The sequence below is a fragment of the Carcharhinus amblyrhynchos genome, chromosome 21, assembly GCF_965287045.1.
Source record: "Carcharhinus amblyrhynchos chromosome 21, sCarAmb.v2.hapA, whole genome shotgun sequence".
NCBI classification, from domain to species: Eukaryota; Metazoa; Chordata; class Chondrichthyes; order Carcharhiniformes; family Carcharhinidae; genus Carcharhinus; species Carcharhinus amblyrhynchos.
In genome coordinates this window covers 14,106,796-14,128,841 of record NC_137344.1, presented here as the reverse complement: position 1 = coordinate 14,128,841, position 22,046 = coordinate 14,106,796, and the positions used below count along the sequence as shown (strand labels likewise).

The following is a 22,046-nucleotide window of genomic DNA, read 5'->3' as shown; positions in this document are numbered from 1 at the left end:
ACATGCGTACTAGTTGAACCATTCCGGCTGACGATGATGGAACTTGTCTCCAGACCAGCGCATGCGTGTTTGTAGCGGTGCGGTTGAGTCTGCGCCATTCGTTTCCCCCATCCCCTCCTCTCCTGGCAGCGATGTGGGAATGAGGGGGGCGGGGCTGTTGTCTCCCAGCGGAAGTTCACAGGTGAGTGAGTGGTGTGGCAGCTCTCCACTCCCTGGCTGTAATGTGAGAGCGAGAACCCTGGAACGGTGGCGACGCTTGGCTCGGTAAGTGTTACCAGCTCCGGAATGGCTCTCTGGATTCCCTGGTGTTTTCCGCAGGGCGAGGGTTCCATGCCATGGTGGAGACCGGTCGGCATTACCAGGGCGCTGGACCCCCTCCACCCTCTCCCTCCCGGAACCAGTGCTGTGCCCATGAAGAACAAGGACTGCTTCTATCAGGAAGTCCAGCTGTAAAAAATCTTATCTATGGTCTGGCCCAACTCCTGTGTCACTGCAGTTGACAGATCAGGTTAATGATCAAAGGAATATGAGGTGGTCTATGAAGGCACGAACATCTGATCATCGTAGAAACAGTGCACAGGAGGCCATTCGGCCCATCAAGTCTGCACTGCCCACAATCCCACCCAGGCCCTATCCCCATACATTTACCCAAGCTGGTCCCTCAGACATATCAGAGCAATTTAGCATGGCCAACTGGCACATCTTTCAGACTGTGGGACGAAACTGGAGCCCCCGGAGGAAATGGGGGAGACACGCAGACACGGAGAGAACATGCAGACTCCACACAGACAGTGAACCCAAGCTGGAAATCAAACCTAAGTCCCTGGTGCTCTGGCAGCGGTGCTAACCACTGTGCCACTGTGATGATGCCCATATTATCAATCATTATTACACCCACAGACCCCGTAAACCCATGGCACCTACCACAATTTGTGACATAGTTTTGCACCCAATCTGACCTGTTTGAAATCAGTCTTCTCTGCCTGCACCCCCCCCCCATTCCATATTGTGCAATCTTTGTGCAACCATGTCCTTTCCTTTTGAATTTAGGAAGAGTACAATTTTATTCAGTTACTAAACCTTAGTGATGTTTCCTGTTGGAAATTGGGGCATATATTATGGACTAAAATAAATCTATTTCCTGTAAGAGTGGGTATCCAATACTGGGCATAGATTTTAATTGTGATTCTCTTATGATTGGTCTCACTGTGTAAATTTCTGTATATTTAAATATGATTTGAAGTTTAAAAGTAATATGTATGGTGACTGTAACAGTTGGCTACCTATAAGTAAACTACACTTTTTGATTTGGACTGTGGGTGCCTCTGGGAGGACTCAATTTCTTGTCAACTTCTTATAGCCTGTGGAGATGTTAGTAGGCTTCTGTAGCTTGGTAACTACTGAGTTATTTTGCTGTCGTCATATTGTGGTTCATACTAACTGAAATGAATCTCAATCAATCTTACTCACTTTTATTTCTCTATATTTCTCCCGTTCCCTGTCCAAATCAGGGGAGGTGTGCATCTGAACTAAAAATTGATTGTGCATCAGAGCAAAGTGGAAAATGTAACATTTCCATACATGAGTATCATTCCAATTATATTGTAGCCCATTTTAATGACACTAGTAAAGGATTGTAACTTAAGCTGTCATGCATCTATGAGAAATCTGGGATGCATCTGTGAGAAAGCTAAAATGTTAATGTTTCTCAACATGGGTACATTTAATTTCATTTTATCAATCAGGGTTGATATGCTATGAAATGACTAAGGTTGATATGCAACCATTCTGACCTTCAACCATTTAAGTGGCCCTTAACAGTGGATTGAGTAACTCCATTCCCAGCAACAGTTGAGCAGCCTATTGTTGATGGTTGGAATTATTTACAGTAATTTGAACATTATTTCTCTGATTTTTGGGAGACTGTTCACTTAGTGTTTAGTTTAAAACTATGTTGTTTTCTCCCAACACAATCCTAATTACAACATCCTGATTCGTTAAGCCTTCCACAAGAATTTGGGAAATTACTAATATGAGATACCTGAGACAAGTTGTAACAAGGTTGTTTCCTTTGTTAATTTTATGACCATTTATTGTAAGCCACTTGGAGTCATGTTTGTCCAGGGAACTATCTTGTAGGAAGTGCTGTTCACAAATATCCACCTGTGTTGCTGCAGCTTCAACATCTGAGCTAAAGTTTAAGTGAAAACCAAACTAAAGCTTCTGAGAAATTGGCTGGTGGCCTACCAGAGCTAGGATCAGTTGTTCAAACTTTGCCCAGTGAAACTTCAAAGTAAGGAATTGGATCAGTTAGCCAATTCGTAATGCCAAGATTTCAGCATGCTTCAACTTGGTTCATATGTAGTGATTAAATCTCCTGGCAACATTGGTCAAAGGAATTCACATCAATTTTAAAGGATTTGAGTTATTATTGTCATGTTTTTGTATACAGTGAAAAGTATTGTTTCTTGCATGCTATACAGACAAAGCATACCATACATAGGCAAGGAAAGGAGAGAGTAATGTTACAGTCAAAGGTAGGAAATAGAGAAAGATCAACTTAATGCGAGGTAAGTCCATTCAATTGTCTGAAGGCAGCAGGGAAGAAGCTGTTTTTCTGTTGGTAAGTACATGTCCTTAGATGTTTGTACCTTTTTTCCAATGGAAAAAGGTGGAAGAGAGTATGTCCGGGGTACATGAGACCCTTGATTATGCAGGCTGCTTTTCCGAGGCAGTGGGAAGTGTAGATAGTCAATGGATGGAAGGCTGGTTTGAGTGATGGATTAGACTTTGTTGACAACCGTTTGTAGTTTATTGCGGTCTTAGACAAAGCAGGAGCCGTATCAAGCCGAGATACAATCAGAAGAGATGCTTTCTATGGTGCATCTATAAAAGTTGGTGAGAGTCTTGCCTTGTCATAGTTGGTAGGAGTCTGTACAGTTAGCCTGAGTTCCTAGCTTGGTCTGGTACTGTCTTTTGGCATATTTGTTGGATCTCAGTAGATCATATCTGGCTTTCTTGTATAGGTCAGGGTCATTTGACTTGAACACCTCAGACCTGGACTTCAGCAGGCAGTGGATATCCCTGTGCATCCATGGTTTCCCTGTGGGAAACATGGTCTTCTACACACTTACTAATGAAGTCAGTTAGTACTGGCGTAGTCATGCAGGCTGGTCACAGAGCTTTTAAGTGCTGACAAGTCTACTGACTCTAAGCAGTCTCACAGGGGATCATCTGATTCCTTAGAGCAACATTGCATGACTTTGTTTGAAGGATTCTCCCATTTGAGTTTTTGCTTGTAAGCCGGGAGCAGGACCTTGTGGTCTGATTTACCAAAGTGTGGGTGGACAATAGAACGGCAGGCATTTTTGATATTTGTGTAGCAGTGGTTGAAGCAATTGAACCAAGAATTTGACTAATTGTAATCCATTAATGTTTAACTGGTTTCCAAGCGGGGGTACTTGGGCCTGAGTTGTGGCGTGGGGATCAGGAATGAGATAGAAAATGGGAGGGGAAAGTTATATTAGTTACTATTACACAAAAGAATATCGGAAATAGGAGCAGGGATAGGTCATATGCCTCCTTGAGCCTGCTCTATCATTCACCAAGATTATGGCTGATCTTCAAGTCTGACTATCTCAGGCTTGAATATATTTAATGACTTGGTCTTTAAGACAGTGATGGGAGATCTGTGGCCCAGGGCCACGTGCGGTCCACCTGCGTTCTGAGTGTGGCCCAGAAGGCATAGACAAAGGAAGACCTTTTAAATAATCAATTGATGATTCATACTTAAACTAAAAAGCTTTTACTGATCAACAACAAGCTCCCCAGGGAAGAAGCTTAATGAACCTGGGCTCAACGTCACTGCGAGCAACTTGGTGCATAATATTCTCACTCAATTCATCTCCATTAAAATGGTGGTAAAAAGTAAGGTCATTGAGTTCAGTGTAGATTCTTAAACTAGAAGACATAATTTTTCAAAGCAATTAATTATTTTCTCAATGAAATGTTGGAAATTTCTGACTGAGATTTATTGTATTGGCATTTATTTGATTAGAGAGAAAAGTGGGCTTGTTTAGTGCTTATGTATTGTTGAATTGAAAAGAACAATAGATGTGGTTAGATGGTGAAGAATAAATAGACTTTGTAAAAGAGCATTTCATCAAACTTTTCAAATATACAAAGGGTAACACCAACATTAAATTATTTATTAGTAAGTCAGAGAATAGACAACAGCCTTCTAGACAAGGGTCCACTGAACCTTGGCAGCAACCATTCCTCATGCATGGGATCGAACAGAGAGTCTCCATTCCCTGCAAATAGATTTTTGCTGAATGTGTTCACTCCGATACACTTGATTGGTTGCAACCATTTGCAGTTTTTGTAATAATTTCTGATCTTTCAGCTTGATTGAGATCTCACCCGTTACCAGTGCACCATAGCAGCAGTTATGGCAGTACAAGATGCACTGCAGTAACTTGTCAACTCTTCTTTAACCACACCTTCCAAATCTCTACCACCTATAAGAACAAGCAAGAAGGCACCATGCTCTGCAAGCTTCCCTCAAAGTCACAAACCATTGTGACGTGGAAGTATATTGTAGTTCTTTCACTGTCATGGGGTCAAAATTCTAGAATTCTCTTACCAGCGCTATGGGTGTTCCAACACCACTTGGACTGCAGCGGTGGCTCACTAGTGATTTCCAAAGGGGAATAAATGCTGGCTTTGCCACTGAATCTCACATTCCATGAATGAATAAAAAAGGTGTCCGTTATTCTCTAATTTCCTTTATTTTGTTTATTCAGATTCTATCTAACGTTTCTAGTTTCTGCAGCACAGTGGTTAGCACAAGTGCCTGGCAGCAGCAAGGACCTGGCCTTGGGTGACTATCTGTGTGGAGTTTGCACATTTTCCCCATATCTGCATGGGTGTCCTCCGGGTATTCCGATTTTCTCCCACAGTCCAAAGATGTGCAGGTTAGGTTGATTGACCATGTTGATTGACCCCTTAGTGTCCCAAGAAGTGTAAGTTAGGGGGATTAGTAGGGTGAGTTACTTGGGGTTACAGAGATAGCGTCTGGGTACTATGCTGTGTTGGAGAGTCGGTGCAGACGTGATGGACCAAATGGCCACCTTCTGCACTACAGGGATTTTGATTCACTACGTCCCATTTGCCTGGCTATTTGAGTTAAATTTAGTTAGCTGAACATAATTAAAATTTTGTGTCTCCAACCATTAATTTTTTCTTGTGCTAATGGGTCCATTGTCAGTAAACAGTTCGCATCTCTTTAGCTATCCCCAATCTTCAGAAGAAATAAAGCAAATCGGTAGATTTGAACTGGAGCCTGACTCTACATATAAGAATAAAATAATTGTTATTGGTTTCTCATAGAAGTCTCTCAGAATCCCTACAGTGCAGAAGGAGGCTATTCGGCCCTTCAAGTCTGCACCAACCACAATCTCACCCAGGCCCTAACCCTGTAACCCCATGCATTTACCCTAGCTAGTCCCCCGACACTAAGGGGCAATTCAGCACGGCCAATCCACCTAACCCATATCTTAGAGCTAATGCTATCTCTAATTTCTCTTGTTTGGCCACCATTCCAATTTTAGTTTTGGCAACAGGTATGAATAAACAATTGTTGGAGGTCACCCTTGTACTCCTTGAATGTTTGTCAATGCCTATCTACCGTCATCACTTTAAGTGACATATATATCTCCATAGGTTATATCATCAGTCTCAAATTTTTCCAGGTTAGGTCCTAAAATTGCTCACCAAACAATGCTAACAATAAGTCTGCAAAAATAGAATAAATTCTTCTCCAGTTCTCCTTCACTTGTTACAGCTGCCAAAAATCTATGTCTACAAATTTGTAAAGAGAGAAAAAGTAGATTGAAAGTAAACTAGCAAAAATATAAGAATAAAGAGGAAGTTTTTTTCCAAATAAGAGAGTGGTTAAGTGAATCCCTCAACGGAAGGATATTCTTAAGTGATATTCTTCACCCAGAGCGGTGATAGGCCATTGTATATTTTGTTGACCGTTGCCCATATGCAATGTTGCCACATTCTGCCTATATTGCCCATAACATAAGCAGAATGGTAACACCTCAACACCCAGAGATTAAGTTAGCTGTACTAGATGTTGTATAGTTGAACAAAGAGTAAAGTAAATTTGCCATAGTTCCAGATGACCATCAGTGTCCATCCCCTTTGAGGGGAAAAGCTAACTAGTGGTGATTTAACCAGAGGATCACCACACCTCAGGCGAGGGACAAGATTGAGAAGGCGAGCCTTTATGAATAACCTCAGCTGGTATGGGAATTAAACTCGCGCTTTGGCATCACTCTGCATCACAAACCAGCCATCCATTTAACCAGTGAATATATCATTAGCTATTATTCTCAGATTAGGCATATTTTAGTAAATGTATTACTGTTATTTTCAATAATTTTAAATAGAAAAATTGAGGTAACGTACAAGTGCTTAGTGAAACCATTAGAATGCAAGTTTCCTTATATGAGCCTCCCAAAGTAAGTTCATGATCATAGTTGTGGCATAGGGAGAAGCAAAGAGCTCACAACTAAAGCATTTATTTAAAAAAAATCAAATGTTGAAGCTGAAACCCCGCTGGAGTAGTGAATAATGAGCTCTTTATTAGTTGCTTTTGGGTAAATGTGGTGTTAGAGAAATCCGTGTCTTATTTGTAGACAGGTATAGTCTGCTGAAGTGGTTTTTTTTCTGTAAGTCGATACTGTCTGGCAAACAGCCACACGTGGTAATATCTGTAGTTTGCTTGTTTAGATCTGAAGGCAGTGCTCGTCTAAACTGTATGTGTCACTGATTCTAAAGCACCTTCTTATGTTTTTAGAAACTGGTGCCTTGAATATATCGTGAACACTTTACTATTATACTTGAATACTGTTTTTTCTATATCAATGTATCTGATGCCAAGGCTAATGATCTAACTTGAGTCATGATGCTTGACTGTTATGGCTCTGCGTAACTATATACAGTAATTCATGCAGCGTTTTCTTTAACTGTCTAAAACTATCATAAAGTTATTTTACCCTCAATATATAAGGTGTTGAGCCATCAGTTAATTTCTTCTGGGCCTCTAATCCTCAAAGTTATTTTCACTTCTTCTACTTGAGCTGCAAGCAGTTACATAGAGAATTAACATCTGGTAAGATCAGCTCATAAAAGAATGGAAATTTGCTGAAAAGGGCAAAACCATTTGCAATGTGCCAGGTTCAAACTCGTGCCAGAGAAAAATTAAACAATGCAATGCAATATTTTGATTAATTCATGAAGTGAGCGGATAATATATTTTAAAATTGAAGTAGCTGAACACTGCCTTCATTGAAATTACTGGTTACCAAGCATATATGAATTACTCATGATGCTCAACAGAAATTTTTCACAATTTATATGCATATTGGAAAGATTTTGAAGTACACTTGGGTCTTGTTGTGCTTTCACAGGATTACAAAGAATACATTATTAAATAGTAATAGGCATAGCAAATTTTATCTGCATTGATACTGGAAAGTTTAAAAATTGTCAAGATCACCAGTTTTTATTGTAGAAGTCATAGTCAGTCACATTGGCACTTTTATTTTCTGTTCTGATATTTGAATAGTAGCACCATTTGCAGTTTTTGTCCTTCGCTCTAAGCATTTTCCATTCCCACCCAATTCTCCATCAGACCCCAACCAGAAGTGGAAATTGCAGTTCAAAAAAAAGTGCATGAAAATTTGAATCTTCCTTGTTTTCTGAACAAGACAGGACAATATTTTAATGTTTGCTAATACATCCGAGAATGAGACCTGTGTCTTTAACATTACTTGGAAAAGCTTGAATGAGAAATTAAAGGTATCACAGGAGCTCCATCCTGGTGGAATGTGAACTGGATTTGCAAATGTGTGCTGAAGAAGCAGCTGATCAAGTTTGGTTGGTTCTAGCCATCATACAATTGACAACCTTTGTCCTCTACTAGAGAAGTGTGGCAACAGAAGCATTCTTTATTTAAGGTGTGTCTGAATAATTGTGTTAAAGGCTCAGCCACCAATGGGGGGACGACAAGTTGGACAATGCACAGTAAGCAAGATTACAAATAATTTTTATGGTTGTAGAGCTGCAGGAAGTTACAGTGCTGGGAGGGGCAAGGCTGTATACACACTTCAATACTATGATAAGAAGCTTAAGTTAAAGGCATTGGACGTCAAAAGTCAACATACTAGAATACACTGAAAAAATTCATATATGTTCTAAGTTTAGTTTCCTCCCCAAAATTAGAGTGGATTCTTAGAATACTTGCAGATTTATACTAGGAATTCAAAAAGCAAAACCAACCATAATATAGATGCTTGATTAATTTCAAAAATATTTCAAAGACAATTGGATTTCACGAGCCATAAAAACTATCTTGAAAATTAATCTTTTCCAATACAAACCTCCATCAGGTTTCACTGCAAACCCAGGTTTTCTGTTCAGCTGGAATATGGACAAACAATTTGAATTCTAATAATTATTTTTAAATTGAAAATTAATTTCGTCAAAAAGTTTTTGTTTGACTAATTAAACTGGTCAATTTTAATTGGTTACTTCCTAAGGTTTTGTAAGTTTGCAAACTTCCAAGCGCCTTTAGTGTAAAAATGTCAAGGAACCATTTACCCAAGTGCTAGAAATGGTAAAAAGGTATCTCTGTGATTGTTTGAGTGTGAATTTATTCTTCAAAGAATTCCATTTGTGCTTCAAAGTTACAGAAATATATCTTCAGCTCTCTGCTAAATCTACAGTAAGGTTGCACAGTGATTAGCACTGCTGTCTCTCAGCTCCAGGGACAGGGATTCATTTCCCAGCTTGGGTCACTGTTTGTGTGGAGTTTGCACATTCTTTCTGTGTCTGCATGGATTTCCTCCGGGTGCTCCGGTTTCCTCCCACAGTCCAAAGATGTGCAGGTTAGGTCAATTGGCCATGCCAAATTCTCCCTCAGTGTATCCGAACAGGCGCCGGAGTGTGGTGACTAAAAGATTTTCACTGTAACTTCATTGCAGTGTTAATATAACACTACTTGTGATGAATAAATAAACTTTAGGTGCTTTATATATAAACACTGAAAGAAGTAGGAATAACAATAGAACTGGGAGGCCATTGTACAAGATTTATAAATGTGGGAACATCTGAAGCATCAATGAACCGAGAAGATAGAATCTGTGTCAATATTTGGGGCAATTATGTATTCCAGAAGCTGAGAAAAAGTGCTGATCACTTATCTCGTGAACAACTGGAAGGTAAATTAATTTAAATCGAGGGAATAAAGCTTTGGGAAGAATTACTCTCGTTAGCTTGAATTTTTAGTTACTTGAAATACTTTATTCAGCATAATTTAAATGAGGAAATACAAGTAAGTATTGATAAATATAATGCATTACTACATATCTTAACTTACCCTGTCTAGGTAAAGAAATAACATATACTTTTTTTTTAAATGGAAATCATGGCAGCCCTGCACCTCCAGGGCAATTAAGTTTGCCATTATCTGGGACTCAGTAATGTGAGAGACCAGGAGCTTGGTTTATGATTTTTAGAAGGGTAAATGCAAATAGGTGAGTGTAAATTGAGATAAATGGATTTGAGGAAGTGGTTTGTAGCATTTCGGTAGAAAGTAAATGCCACACCTTTAAGGATATAATGCGTCACAAGTAAATAATCTAAACATTTGAATCTTTCTTGTTTCCTGAACAAGACAGGACAATACTTTAATGTTTCCTAATGCAGTCTAAAATGAAACCTGTGTCTGTAACGTTATTTGGAAAAGCTTGAATGAGAAATTAAAGGTATTGCTGGGACTCCACTGAGATAGAATGTGAACTGGATTTACCGAGGTGTACTGAAGAAGCAGCTGGGCAAGTTTGGTTGCTTCTAAAATCTAAAGATCAGGTTAAACAAGTATGATCCTAAATGGGTAACAATCAAATCAAAAGTAAAATAATGGAAAAGTGACCTCCAAAAATCCTTCAGTGAGAAATGAGAAAGCAGCTGCTGAGTAATGTCAGATTGTGTAGAAACAAGTTAAAAGGCTGATCAGAAGAGGAACTAAGATGTTGAAAAAACACAACTATATATGCAAAATAGACAAGTAAAAGGTTTCAATAACACAACATCAAGAACAGAAGTGAAAATACTGAAAGATGCAAATATACTTGAATCTGTTAAATGAGTGATAATGAATATTCTGAATGACCACTTTCTCAATACATTCATTGGGGAAGTTATAACGTGGCCTGCAAAAAATATATATACATCACATACTTCCCCAGGTTTACATGATACTTCACTTAAAATGTTGAAACTAGCAAGGAGATTTACAAAGTGCTGACCAGCTTTTAATAGAGCCAATGAACACGGGGGAAATCACAATAGATTGTAATCAAGCTAATGTCCTAATTCAAAAAGAGTGACAAAACAGATGCAAGCATCCAAACATCTAGTCCAAGCAAAATAATTGAATCATTTAGTTGGAATAAGTTTGAGGATAATCTGAGGTGATGTTGAGGGTTTATCTGTGCAGCAACCTAATAAATAGCAACTCCAACCTCCTTGTCGTTGGAGAAAATGACAACTTAAGTTGATTGTAGTAAACCGTATATGCCTAATAAAATGTTTAAAATAATTTGGAGTCTTTTAACATATATATTTGTAGTTAAAGTTATGGTTAACAAACTGGCTAAAAGTAGTAAGAGCTGATCAATGGGCTAATATCAAGGCAGGATTAGAGAGGAGTTCTCGTTGGGTGAGTCAAGTGTTGCTACTGTTGCTGTTCATACTTCACACCACATGTTGGATTAGATTCCGAAATTCAATGCGACTTTTACAGTGAAGCGTTCACTTTTACTTTTGTTGTGCAAGACCAATCAGAACAAGAGAAGATATAGGGTGAGCAGGAAAGAGTGTGTTAAGCAATTTATAGTAGTCATAAATGTAAGTGTTCTTGTGGAAGGTCAAGAAAATTATAATTATAAAAATATAATTGTCTAAACTTAAGTTTATTTATAAATAAATGATCTTTACTTTAGAATATTATATTTTGCATTTGAGCATGTTGGATAATGTTAGGCTTTGCTTCAGTGTCAACTGAAGTGTAAAGCCCTTTAGGATGTTTCAAATAACCTGATTGTAGTTGCTGCTGTTTGGATTAACATGCATATCATCTTTGTTTTATTATAGTCTTATGCTATGAGGTAAAGATTTCCATTTGTGACATACAGTAGTGCCAATTATCGTAAAAGTAACTTATTTGCATTGAAACCATGATAGCAATGTCTTTTTGTTTTGAATACTATAATTGTGCTGAAATTATATACAATTATCACTTATAACCATTCTACAAGATATTCTTCACACTTTTTGACTGCAATGTTTCTGAAAGTATTTTGTTTAATCCTTGTTTTTCTTTCATGTAGGTTTCTTCTGCTGCAGCTTCATGCCTGTACACCTTTATGGTTTATCCAATGGAAATGATTCTATGAGCTCCCTTCACATATCTATTGGTGGTCTTCCTGTTATAGCTTCCATGACAAAAGCAAGAGATTCACGTTTTCACCTGAAATGGAAGACTATACTAGGAGCTGCTCTAGCTCTCTTCGTAATATACGTGCTATATTTTCACAAGAGTTCCCCAACTAGTCCTCATCCACGAAATGTCCACAACTGGCAGATTGATAATTTTCCAAGGGATAGATACAATGACACTTATCCTCTTTCGCCCCCACAGAAGACCCTGGAAGGTATCCGATACCGTATTGGGCTGATCGCTGACCTGGACACCAACTCAAAGAATGAACTGAACAGTGACACTTGGTTTAGTTACTTAAAGAAAGGATACTTGATATTATCAAACAGTGGTGACAAAGTGACTCTGGAATGGGACAAAAACGTGTCCATTCTCAAAACACATTTGTCAGAAAAGGGACGTGGCATGGAGTTGTCAGAACTCATAGCATTTAATGGAAAGCTTTACACTGTGGATGATAGGACAGGAGTGGTATATGATATTGATGGCGATAAGGCAGTCCCTTGGGTAATTCTATCCGATGGAGATGGAACTGTTGAGAAAGGTACTATAGTAATTTGTTTTATTTTTAGTTTGCAAAAGTAATTTCTATGGTCCTATGGAATATTGTAGTTTGTCAATCACTTTAAATTATTATAGCTTTTACTGGTAGTAAATTCTGGGATAATTAAACACATTTTATTATCCTGTTAAACCAAAAGTGTTATTTATATGCATGTTAATTACTGTAACATTTTTTGACCCTCTTAAAGAATGGCAAGGTGATCTGCTTCCAATCCATAGGAACATAGAAAACAGGAACAGAAGTAGGCCCCTTGGCCCTTCAAGCCTGCTCCACCATTCATTATGACCATGGCTGACCATCCAATTCTGTAACCTGTTCTCACTTTTTCCTTCTGTATCATGTGATCCCATTAACTATTCCTACTTTCTCCCCATATTGTTTGATCCCTTTAGCCCTAAGAGCTACATCAACTCCTTGTAAACAAGCAATGTTTTGGCCTCAGTGCTGGACAATTCCACAGGCTCACCATGTCTAGGATGAAGAAATTTCTCCTGATCTCAGTCCTAAATGATTTACCCCATACCCATAGACCGTAACCCCTGTTTCTGAACACTCTTGCCATCACATGCTTCTGGCATCTACCCTGTCCAGTTAGACTTTTATAGGTTTCCATGAGATCCCCCCACTCATTCTTCTGAACGCCAGTGAATATAATCCTAACGACGCAATCTTTCCTCGTACTTCAGTGCCTACCATCCCAGGATTAAGTCTGGTAGACCTTTATTCCACTTCCTCTATAGCAAGAACATCCTTCCTCCAATAAGGAGCCTAAAACTGCTCACAATTTTTAACTGTTAACCTACCTGTATTAGTTCCAACTTAAGCAATATTCCTCATAGATCAAACTCCTATTCAAAAATCTGTTCGCAAACAACACAGGCTTGCCTACTTTTACTTATTAACAGTCCCTAGAGCATTTGAAGACTTCCAGAGAGAGATGTACAGAGAGACATCGGTCTTCTGACACTCGTGATGTGGAGATGCCGGTGCTGGACTAGATTAAACACAGTAAGAAGTCTCACAACACCAGGTTAAAGTCCATCAGGTTTATTTGGTAGTAAAAGCCACTAGCTTTCAGAGCACTGCTCCTTCGTCAGGTAAGTGCACTTACCCAATGAAGGAGCAGCACTCCAAAAGCTAGTGGCTTTTACTACCACATTAACCTGGTGGACTTTAAGCTGGTGTTGTGAGACTTCTTACTGTTCTGACACTCAAACAGCAGCCTCCAGACAGCGAGAGAGAAACCCTTCTTGCACACCCAAGTAAAATCTCCTGCTTATCTCTGCAAGCTTAGCTCTGCTCAGTCACATGACTCTGCCTCTTGTAAATCAACCTAATTAAACCCTACTCCAAAACTCCAGGAGAAAAAATAAAAATAAGCAAAAAATGTATGAGTTCAGGCTAAAACAAAGATCTTATTATCAAGGATTGATTATTCATTTGCACTCTCAGCATATGGGCTGCCTGGAACAGATGAATTGGCACCATAAACAGAGCTGAATTTTAAACACCCCTCACAAGACACATGATAAAAATTCATTTCTTAAAGGCACAGTATTATCACACTATGGTGACTTGACCTATGCTCTTGTGCTTTATATTCCCCTTCTTAATTATTGTCATTGCCATTGTCTTGGGTTTAGAATTTTACTCTTAAGTGTATAATGTTTTCTCCCTTCACGCTCTCAGTCCCCAAAATCACTTCCCCAAGACGTTGAAATTTTATGGGCAAGATTTTCTGGCCTCTCCTCTCCTAAGCCTTTTTCTCGGTGTCTTAAGGTGACGTATTGTTTGCTGATGGTGGGATTCTCTGGTCCTGCCACTGTCAACAGAAATTCCCATTGAAGCCACTCCATGCCACTGGGAAACCTGCAGCAAGGAGTGCACTGCCGGTGGGAACAGAGAATCCCGCCGTGATGAACGGCTGGCAAATTATAGCTATTATCTACCAAACGGTTTAATCTATACAAAAAAAGTTGTTGTAATAAATTTAAAATATTGTGGAGAAAGGAGTACAGAAGAGTTTATTCTGTACAGCTCCATGGGAGACGTTTAAGAATTGTTATTTGAGGCATTTTGTTGAACATGTTGAAACCAAAGCTTTCCTGTTGTAGCTGTGTAAGGATAGTACTGTTGAAACAGTGGATGGAACGGCAAGCACAGCAGCTGTTTACAACTACTAAAGGTAAATAACCTGAGTGAATCCTCAAGTGCAGGATAATCGTTCCTTGGTATTGAATATGTATATTTTAGTTGCTTGCTAGTTTACTTCATTATATCAGTGCTGTGATGTATCTGCATTACACAAAAAAACAGAATGTGTTGGATATATGCAGGTCAGTCAGTTGTTGTAAAAGAAAAGGACTAGCTGATGTTTCAGATGTGTGCCCTTCATCCCATTACATTATTATGGAATACCTTCACTCAGACTACTTTCTTCTGCTATTTCTTAAGGTTTCAAAGCTGAATGGTTGGCAGTAAAAGACGAGCACCTTTATGTGGGTGGACTTGGTAAGGAGTGGACTACCACCACGGGAGAAGTAGTCAATGAAAACCCAGAGTGGGTGAAAGTTATTGGTTACAAAGGTGATGTAAATCATGAAAACTGGGTGTCTCACTACAATGCACTCCGCACAGCTGCTGGAATCAAAGCCCCAGGTAAGAAACTGTTGGAGAAAGGAAGGTGCTTTGTTATTGCATGTGCTTGAAGAAAACTTGCATTATACATGAGTAACAAAATTACGCAGGTGAATGCCCCAGTGCAGTTTTTAGTGTTTTAGTGACACTGATTACCCTAATTATATGATCGTGATCCTTTCCTCCTCTTACTCTACTGCCACTCTCCCATTGCTCCCATTGATTTAGCTAAAAAAAAACACCTGCAGTTTTCTTTAGCCCCGCTCAACCTACATGGAGTGGTTTGGTGGCATCATGATTAGTACTGCTACCTCAATGCTAACTGAGCAGGGACCTAGGTTCAATTCTTGCTTCAGGTGTGTGTGGAGTTTGCATGTTCTCCCCATGTCTGTGTGGGTTTCCTCTATGTGCTCCGGTTTCTTTCCACAGTCCAAAGATGTATGGATTAGATTGATTGACCAAGCTAAATTGATGCAAGTGTCAAGGGATTAGCAGAGTAAATATGTGGAGTTACGCTCTTACGGTCTGGGTGGGATTGTGGTAGGTGTAGACTCGATGGGCTAAATGGCCTCGTTCTGCAATGAAGGGATTCTATGATTCTTCCATGAAAATCCTTTTTAACTGTCTGGAACTTAGTGCTAGCCTTAACGAAGACAAGATATAGAGGATCCACTTTTCTCTGGAAGAACAATCCAGAAATCGGATTGTTGTACATGGCTACACTTAAACATATTTTTGTGTGTAATCTTACTTTTGTAATATTGTCAGACTTAAATTTGTAACAAGTGTTCACCATAACCCTCAACTTTCTTCTTTAGAGCTCTGGCATATGGTACTGTCAGAGCCAATGGATTCTATTGCAGCAATGCATTTAGTTTGGTAATAAAATATTAGCCAATCCTACTACTTAAGCAATTAATTACTTTGCTTTTAAAAATCAGATTCTGATTTTCTTTAATTATAGAGTACAATGCAATTTTTTTTGCCAAGAGGAAACCTTTTAGAACATTGCCATTGGCATTGCTGGCCTAGATTTATTGGCACATGCTATCTTGGATATACTGCAAGTATACAACTTGGAATTATATTTTAATGTAAGGACCATGCCAAATACACCTGGAACTGTAACACAGTTAATGAACTGGATAATCAGTTTGGAATTACACCAATCAGTTAATTGGATGACCAGTTAACCAGATAACCAAAAACATTAATTTTTATTGATTAACCACGACGTACCAAGGCTTTTAAAATAAGGTTTAAGAGAATGCAAATAATACCAGTGATTATTGGCTTTCATTTAAAAGGTGCCATTTTCAAAGCCTTTAATTTGTAATCATAATGTGCTTTCAGAAGGTGAAGTTATCGATTACCTACGTAATTTTGATTTAATCTAACAGAATGGTGTAGTTTCAGACTACTTCAGTGTGGTCATTGATACTGCTGTGAGCCAATTACCTGATGCTGCCTTTGTCACCATCGCTTCCAGTCTACTGAAATCAAGATTCGGTCTATTTATTACAATTATAATGTAATTTAGTTATGTTTACATTGTTAGCATTCTCAATGGTTTTATTGTATTTTTGTACTATTAACGTACCAAGTCTGAAGTCAGGAGGCCTTTTTTTTAAGCTGCACTTTATAATATGCTGAATCAGTTGTTAGCATTCCATGTTCTTTTCGATCAGAATTAACATTTCATTAACTAAGTGCAGTTTTTCTCTTGTTAAATGTCTGCTTTAAAGTAAGTGCAATTTGGGAAGATTTTATACAAGAAGCTAAAAGCCAAGGATTCAGTGTAATTTGAGTTATCACGATTTACCTTGACTGAAAATTAAGCCTTTTCATTTTCCACGACATAGGATACCTCATTCATGAATCTGCGGCCTGGAGTGATCGACTACAGCGCTGGTTTTTCCTGCCACGGCGAGCAAGCAGTGAGCGCTATAATGAGAAAGATGATGAGCACAGGGGAACAAACCTCATTATTAAAAGTACTCAAGATTTTAAGGAGATCCTGGTGAGCAAGATTGGAGTGGTTAACCCTACTCACGGATTCTCTTCCTTTAAATTTGTTCCAGATACGGACGATCAGATCATTGTATCACTGAAATCTGAGGAAGATAATGGGAAAGTAGCGACTTATATTATGGCTTTTACTTTAGATGGACGCTTCCTTTTAGAGGAAACAAAAGTGGGGGATATAAAATATGAAGGAATAGAATTTATATAAGCCATTACAAGTGCACAGATCTGAATTCAAGTACTACTGTTTCCAAGAATATTCAGAAGGACAGTTTCCAGTGTTGGTATTATCTGTTAAAATGATTCTTGGTCACCATTAACCTGAAGTAAAGTCCTTGTGTAATATCCTCCCTCATGTTTACATGTAAGGAACTGAATACAAGGTGTTGCAAGATTCACACTTTTCTTCTTTCCTGCGAACATTGATCAAACAATTAATCTGTTGGATAAAACAATTTCTGGGGATGTTGTCTCATGCTTATGTGGTGTAAAGTCTACAACCCAGTCCAAAAAAAAAGTATGCCTTTTTCTTTAAATGTAAATCAATACCGATTTTGCTTATGAACTTGTTGACTTTGCACTTGCTGAATTTGCATAGCTGAGAACTAGAAAGTATTATAAACCAGTCATCTCACAAGGGTTGCATACTAAAGTAACTACCAGGGTAGAATTTGGCCAATGTCACTGACTTTCTAAAAGATATCCCAAACTTGACTGGCACAACTGATCTTTAAGCAGCAATTCATTAATTACTCTGTGTCATGCTGGGGGGAGCAGGCAAAGTGACATATACAGGTGTGGAGTTTTTGCTGGATTTCACTGGTGTTTACAGCAAGGTTCATTCAAAATTGGCAAAAGCTTGCTGAATTTCAAGTGCAAGTTGCATACAGCTTTTATGATCTTTTATTGATGATTTAAAGCAAATCATGCTAAATCATCCCTGTTCACAAATCCCAGATCAAACTAATCACGGTGGCAGGTCTCTGTTAATTTATGCTCATTTTCAACCAATCTGCAAGCTCTTTCAAACAGATTTTGCACTCATGTGCCACTTTAATTTGACTATGAAATTTACTAGGATACACCAATGAAACTGGGAAATGGATCTGACTGTTTAAGTCCCTTTTCAGTGAGGGGCTGTATGGCCCACTCCTGCTCCTATTTCTCATGACCTTATTAAAAATAAGGTTTGCTAGAAGGTGGACTAGAAATTGTAATAAAACTGCTTTTTGTGCTGAACACCTTTTCAGATGTCAATAAAACTGCACTAGATTGCCATATATATATATATACTAAAGGATGTTTTTAAAGCAAGGAGAAACAATAAACAATTACATTCTAAAATGCTGCCCAATTTTGCTTTATTGAAGATTTTCCTTTTGTGATTATGCAACTAAGGGAGTGGAAACAGGAATCTAATTTCATTTTGGACGAATAATGATAATTTGAGTGCAGTTTATGCCTGGATTGTCGATTGCATCCAAAGGGTAAACTCTACCCTCAGAATTCTCTTTGTAATTTATCTTTCAGGGAAACGTTAGCACCATATGGTGGAAAAGGGCATATGAAAACTAAGTTTTGTCCCATATCTGGTTACAAGTTGCTTTCGTGCTTAGATAAAGATGGAAGGGGGAAATGTACTAAAGACAACAATATAGGCACATCCCATTTAATCACTGTGCCTGATTTGGAGAAAATGCAACTAATTTTGTCAGTAGTAGAGAAGCCCCCAGTTAACAATGTGCAAGACGTTCCCGGAGTTACGCTGACCCATTACAAGTTTATTTGTTTTTAGTGTTACAAGTAGGCTTACATTCACACTGCAATGAAGTTACTGTGAAAATCCCCCAGTCAGCACACTCCGACACCTGTTCGGGTATACTGAGGGAAAACTTAGCATGGCCAGTGCACCTAACCAGCACATCTTTCGGACTGTGGGAGGAAACTGGAGCACCAGGGGGAAACCCAGGCAGACGCAGGGAGGACATGCAAACTCCACACAGACAGTAATCCAAGCCGGGAATCAAACCCGGGTTCTTGGCATTGTGAGGCAGCAGTGCTATCCACTGTATCACCATGATAGAATTACATCACCCAAGTATTTAAACAATGCCTTTGTCAATTATGTATTTTGTTCATAAAATCTTCAACCGAACTGCGAGGTTTCAACATTCCAAACTCTGGTTGTTGTTGTTCATTTAAGCTGGCAAAGGAATGTCAATTCATTCATAATCGAGTGAGTTTCCACGTCTAGAAATTGTTATGCTGTTAGCGAACATATATTTGATCTATTAAGTAATCACACCAGATTTTTGTGGCCTGTAAGACAGTAATTTTGTTAATTAGAAACAAAATTGAATACCTCTCGAATCAGTAAATCGGAAAGGACTGGTAAGTTGCCATATTTGAGCTTATCATCTATATGTTTTGATCTTCGTTTTCCCTCTGAGTTTCATCTTGTATAAGGGTTATTATTTTATAAAGTTGTGTGTATTCTGCTCTTTACCTGTATGCCTGCATAGTTATTTTTCCAACTATATACCTGGTAATTGCTTCCGCTTCAGATAGTACATTTCAGATCATAACTTGCTACGCGTCTCTGTTGTCAGTTGTATCCTGATTACAGACCGGTGAAACGGGTTTTCCTTACTGACAATTTTGTACAGCTGTTTTCAAGCTTCCCTTAACTTTAAAGAAAAACAAAATGCAACAGATGCTAAAAATCTGAAATTAAAATTCTAAAATAAAAATTATCTTAACCTTCTCTGTTCAATCAAGAAGAATCCCAGATTTTCTATACTCTCCTGGTATAATTCTGGTAAATATTGTGAGAAGCCTGAGCCCTCTAGCATGACCTGCTACAATGAACACAGTAATGTAATGACCATGATACCAGACCAGTTGCCCAGACGTGTGACCTACTTAAACCCTGCTTGCAATTTCAGGATACAAATGGGTGGAGGTTAAACCATATGTGATTTGCCCATTTATAAATGATGAGCAACTCTTACAGGGATTGCTGAAATCTACTCCCACAACATCCCAGAAAATATTCTCATGGATCAACAAAAAAAACTGAATAGGCTTTTGGCCTGTCCAAAGTCTCTCCCTCCACTCCCAGGCTTTGACTTGTCATCCAACCTAACTTGGATGCTGACCGATTTCCCACTCTCCCAGAACCTGTGGGATTCGCTCAGCTGGTCGCCGCAGACTGCAGTTGAAGCCTTGATCTCCAAATGGCTTGGGCCTCATGAGTGTGAGCAGTAGGCATACAACTACTGATCATTAAGATTGTTCTTTGTTTTTCTACAAATTATTCTTTGGAGAGCACATTGGCGATAGGAGGAGGTCATTGGGTGCTTCGAGCCTGCTCCGCCATTCATTACCATCATGGCTGATCAACTCAAAGCCTAATCCTGCTTTTTCCCCATAACCTTTGATCCCGTTTGCCCCAAGTGCGATATCTAGCCACCTCTTGAATACATTCAATGTTTTGGCATCAGCTACTTCCTGTGGTAATTAATTCCACTATCTCACCACTCTTTGGGTCAAGAAATGTTTTTCCTCACCTCCATCCCTTGGTCTACCTTGAAGCTTCAGACCATGACCCCTAGTTCTGAACTCTCCCACCATCAGGAACATCCTCCCTGTATCTATCCAATCTATGATGTGGAGTTGCTGATGTTTGACTGGGGTAAACACAGTAAGAAGTCTCACAACACCAGGTTAAAGTCCAACAGGTTTATTTGGTAGCAAAAGCCACTAGCTTTTGCAGCGCTGCTCCTTCATCAGATAAATGGGAGTTCTGTTCACAAACAGGTCATATAAAGACACAAACTCAATTTACAAAATAATGGTTGGAATGCGAGTCTTTACAGGTAATCAAGTCTTAAAGGTACAGACAAGGTGATTTAAGCACAGCTTAGAGAGATGTATATTGCCTCCAGCCGGGACAGCTGGCGAGATTTTGCAAGCCCAGGCAAGTCATGGGGGTTACAGAGAGTGTGACATGAACCCAAGATTCCGGTTGAGGCCATCCTCATGCGTGCGGGTCTTGGCTATCGGTCTCTGCTCAGTGACTCTGCATTGTCGTGTGTCATGAAGGCCGCCTTGGAGAACACTTACCCGAAGATCAGAGGCCGAATGCCCGTGACCACTGATGTGTTCCCCAACAGGAAGAGAGCACTCTTGCATGGTGATTGTTGAATGTTGTTCATTCATCCATTGTCATAGCGTCTGCATGGTCTTCCCAATGTACCATGCCTCGGGACATCCTTTCCTGCAGCGTATCAGGTAGGTAATGTTGGCTGAGTTACAGGAATATGTACCATGTACCTGGTGGATGGTGTTCTCATGTGAGATGATGGCATCCATGTCAATGATCTGGCACATCTTGCAGGGGTGTGTGATGTCACGATCACTTCTACTGAAGGCTGGGTATTTTGCTGCGGATAATGGTCAATTTTGAGGTTGTTTGAAGGCAAGAAGTGGAGGTGTGGAGATGGCCTTGGCGACATGTTCGTCTTCATCAATGACATGTTAGAGCTCTGGAGAAGATGTCGTAGCTTCTCCGCTCCGGGGAAGTACTGGACAACAAAGGGTACTCTGTCTGCCATGTCCCATGTTTGTCTTCTGAGGAGGTCGGTGCAGTTTTTCGCAGTGGCATGTCAGAACTGGTGATCGTTGAGCTGAGCCCCATAACCTGTTTTTATGAGGGCATCTTTCAGTGGCTGGACAAGCCCTCCATATATACAGGATCTGCTCAGATGAGGAGAATCACAACAGAAACCTCCAGATTCAGCCAATACTGTCTACCTGATATGTTGCAGGAAAGGATGTCCCGAGGCATGGTACATTGGGGAGACCATGCAGACGCTACGACAACGGATGAACGAACACCACTCGACAATCGCCAGGCAAGAGTGTTCTTTTCCTGTTGCGGAACACTTCAGCGATCACGGGCTTTCAGCCTCTGACCTTCGGTTAAGCGTTCTCCAAGGCAGCCTTCACGACACACGACAACATAGAGTCGCTGAGCAGAGACTGATAGCCAAGTCCTGCATACATGAGGACAGTCTCAACCGGGATCTTGGGTTCAAGTCACACTATCTGTAACCCCCATGACATGCCTGGGCTTGGAAAATCTCACTAACTGTCCTAGCTGGAGTCAAGATCAGCCATGATCTTATTGAATGGCGGGGCAGGCTCGAAGGGCTAGATGGCCTACTCCTGCTCCTATTTCTT

General features: G+C 39.6%; 1 protein-coding gene across 2 annotated transcripts; it reads left to right on the top strand.

Annotated features, from left to right (window-relative positions):
* Positions 1 to 95: 95 nt before the first annotated feature.
* Positions 96 to 18,146, top strand: LOC145356659 (soluble calcium-activated nucleotidase 1-like). Of its 2 annotated transcripts, none has more exons than XM_080209521.1 (4): positions 96 to 181; positions 11,466 to 12,119; positions 14,595 to 14,798; positions 16,640 to 18,146. In XM_080209521.1, exons 2-4 carry the CDS (start codon positions 11,486 to 11,488, stop codon positions 17,008 to 17,010), a joined length of 1,209 nt encoding a protein of 402 aa, XP_080065647.1. In that variant the 5' UTR covers positions 96 to 181; positions 11,466 to 11,485; the 3' UTR covers positions 17,011 to 18,146. The 2 variants fall into 2 exon arrangements, with proteins under 2 accessions (XP_080065647.1, XP_080065646.1); XM_080209520.1 differs by having other exon boundaries at positions 164 to 264.
* The last annotated feature ends 3,900 nt before the right edge of the window (positions 18,147 to 22,046 follow it).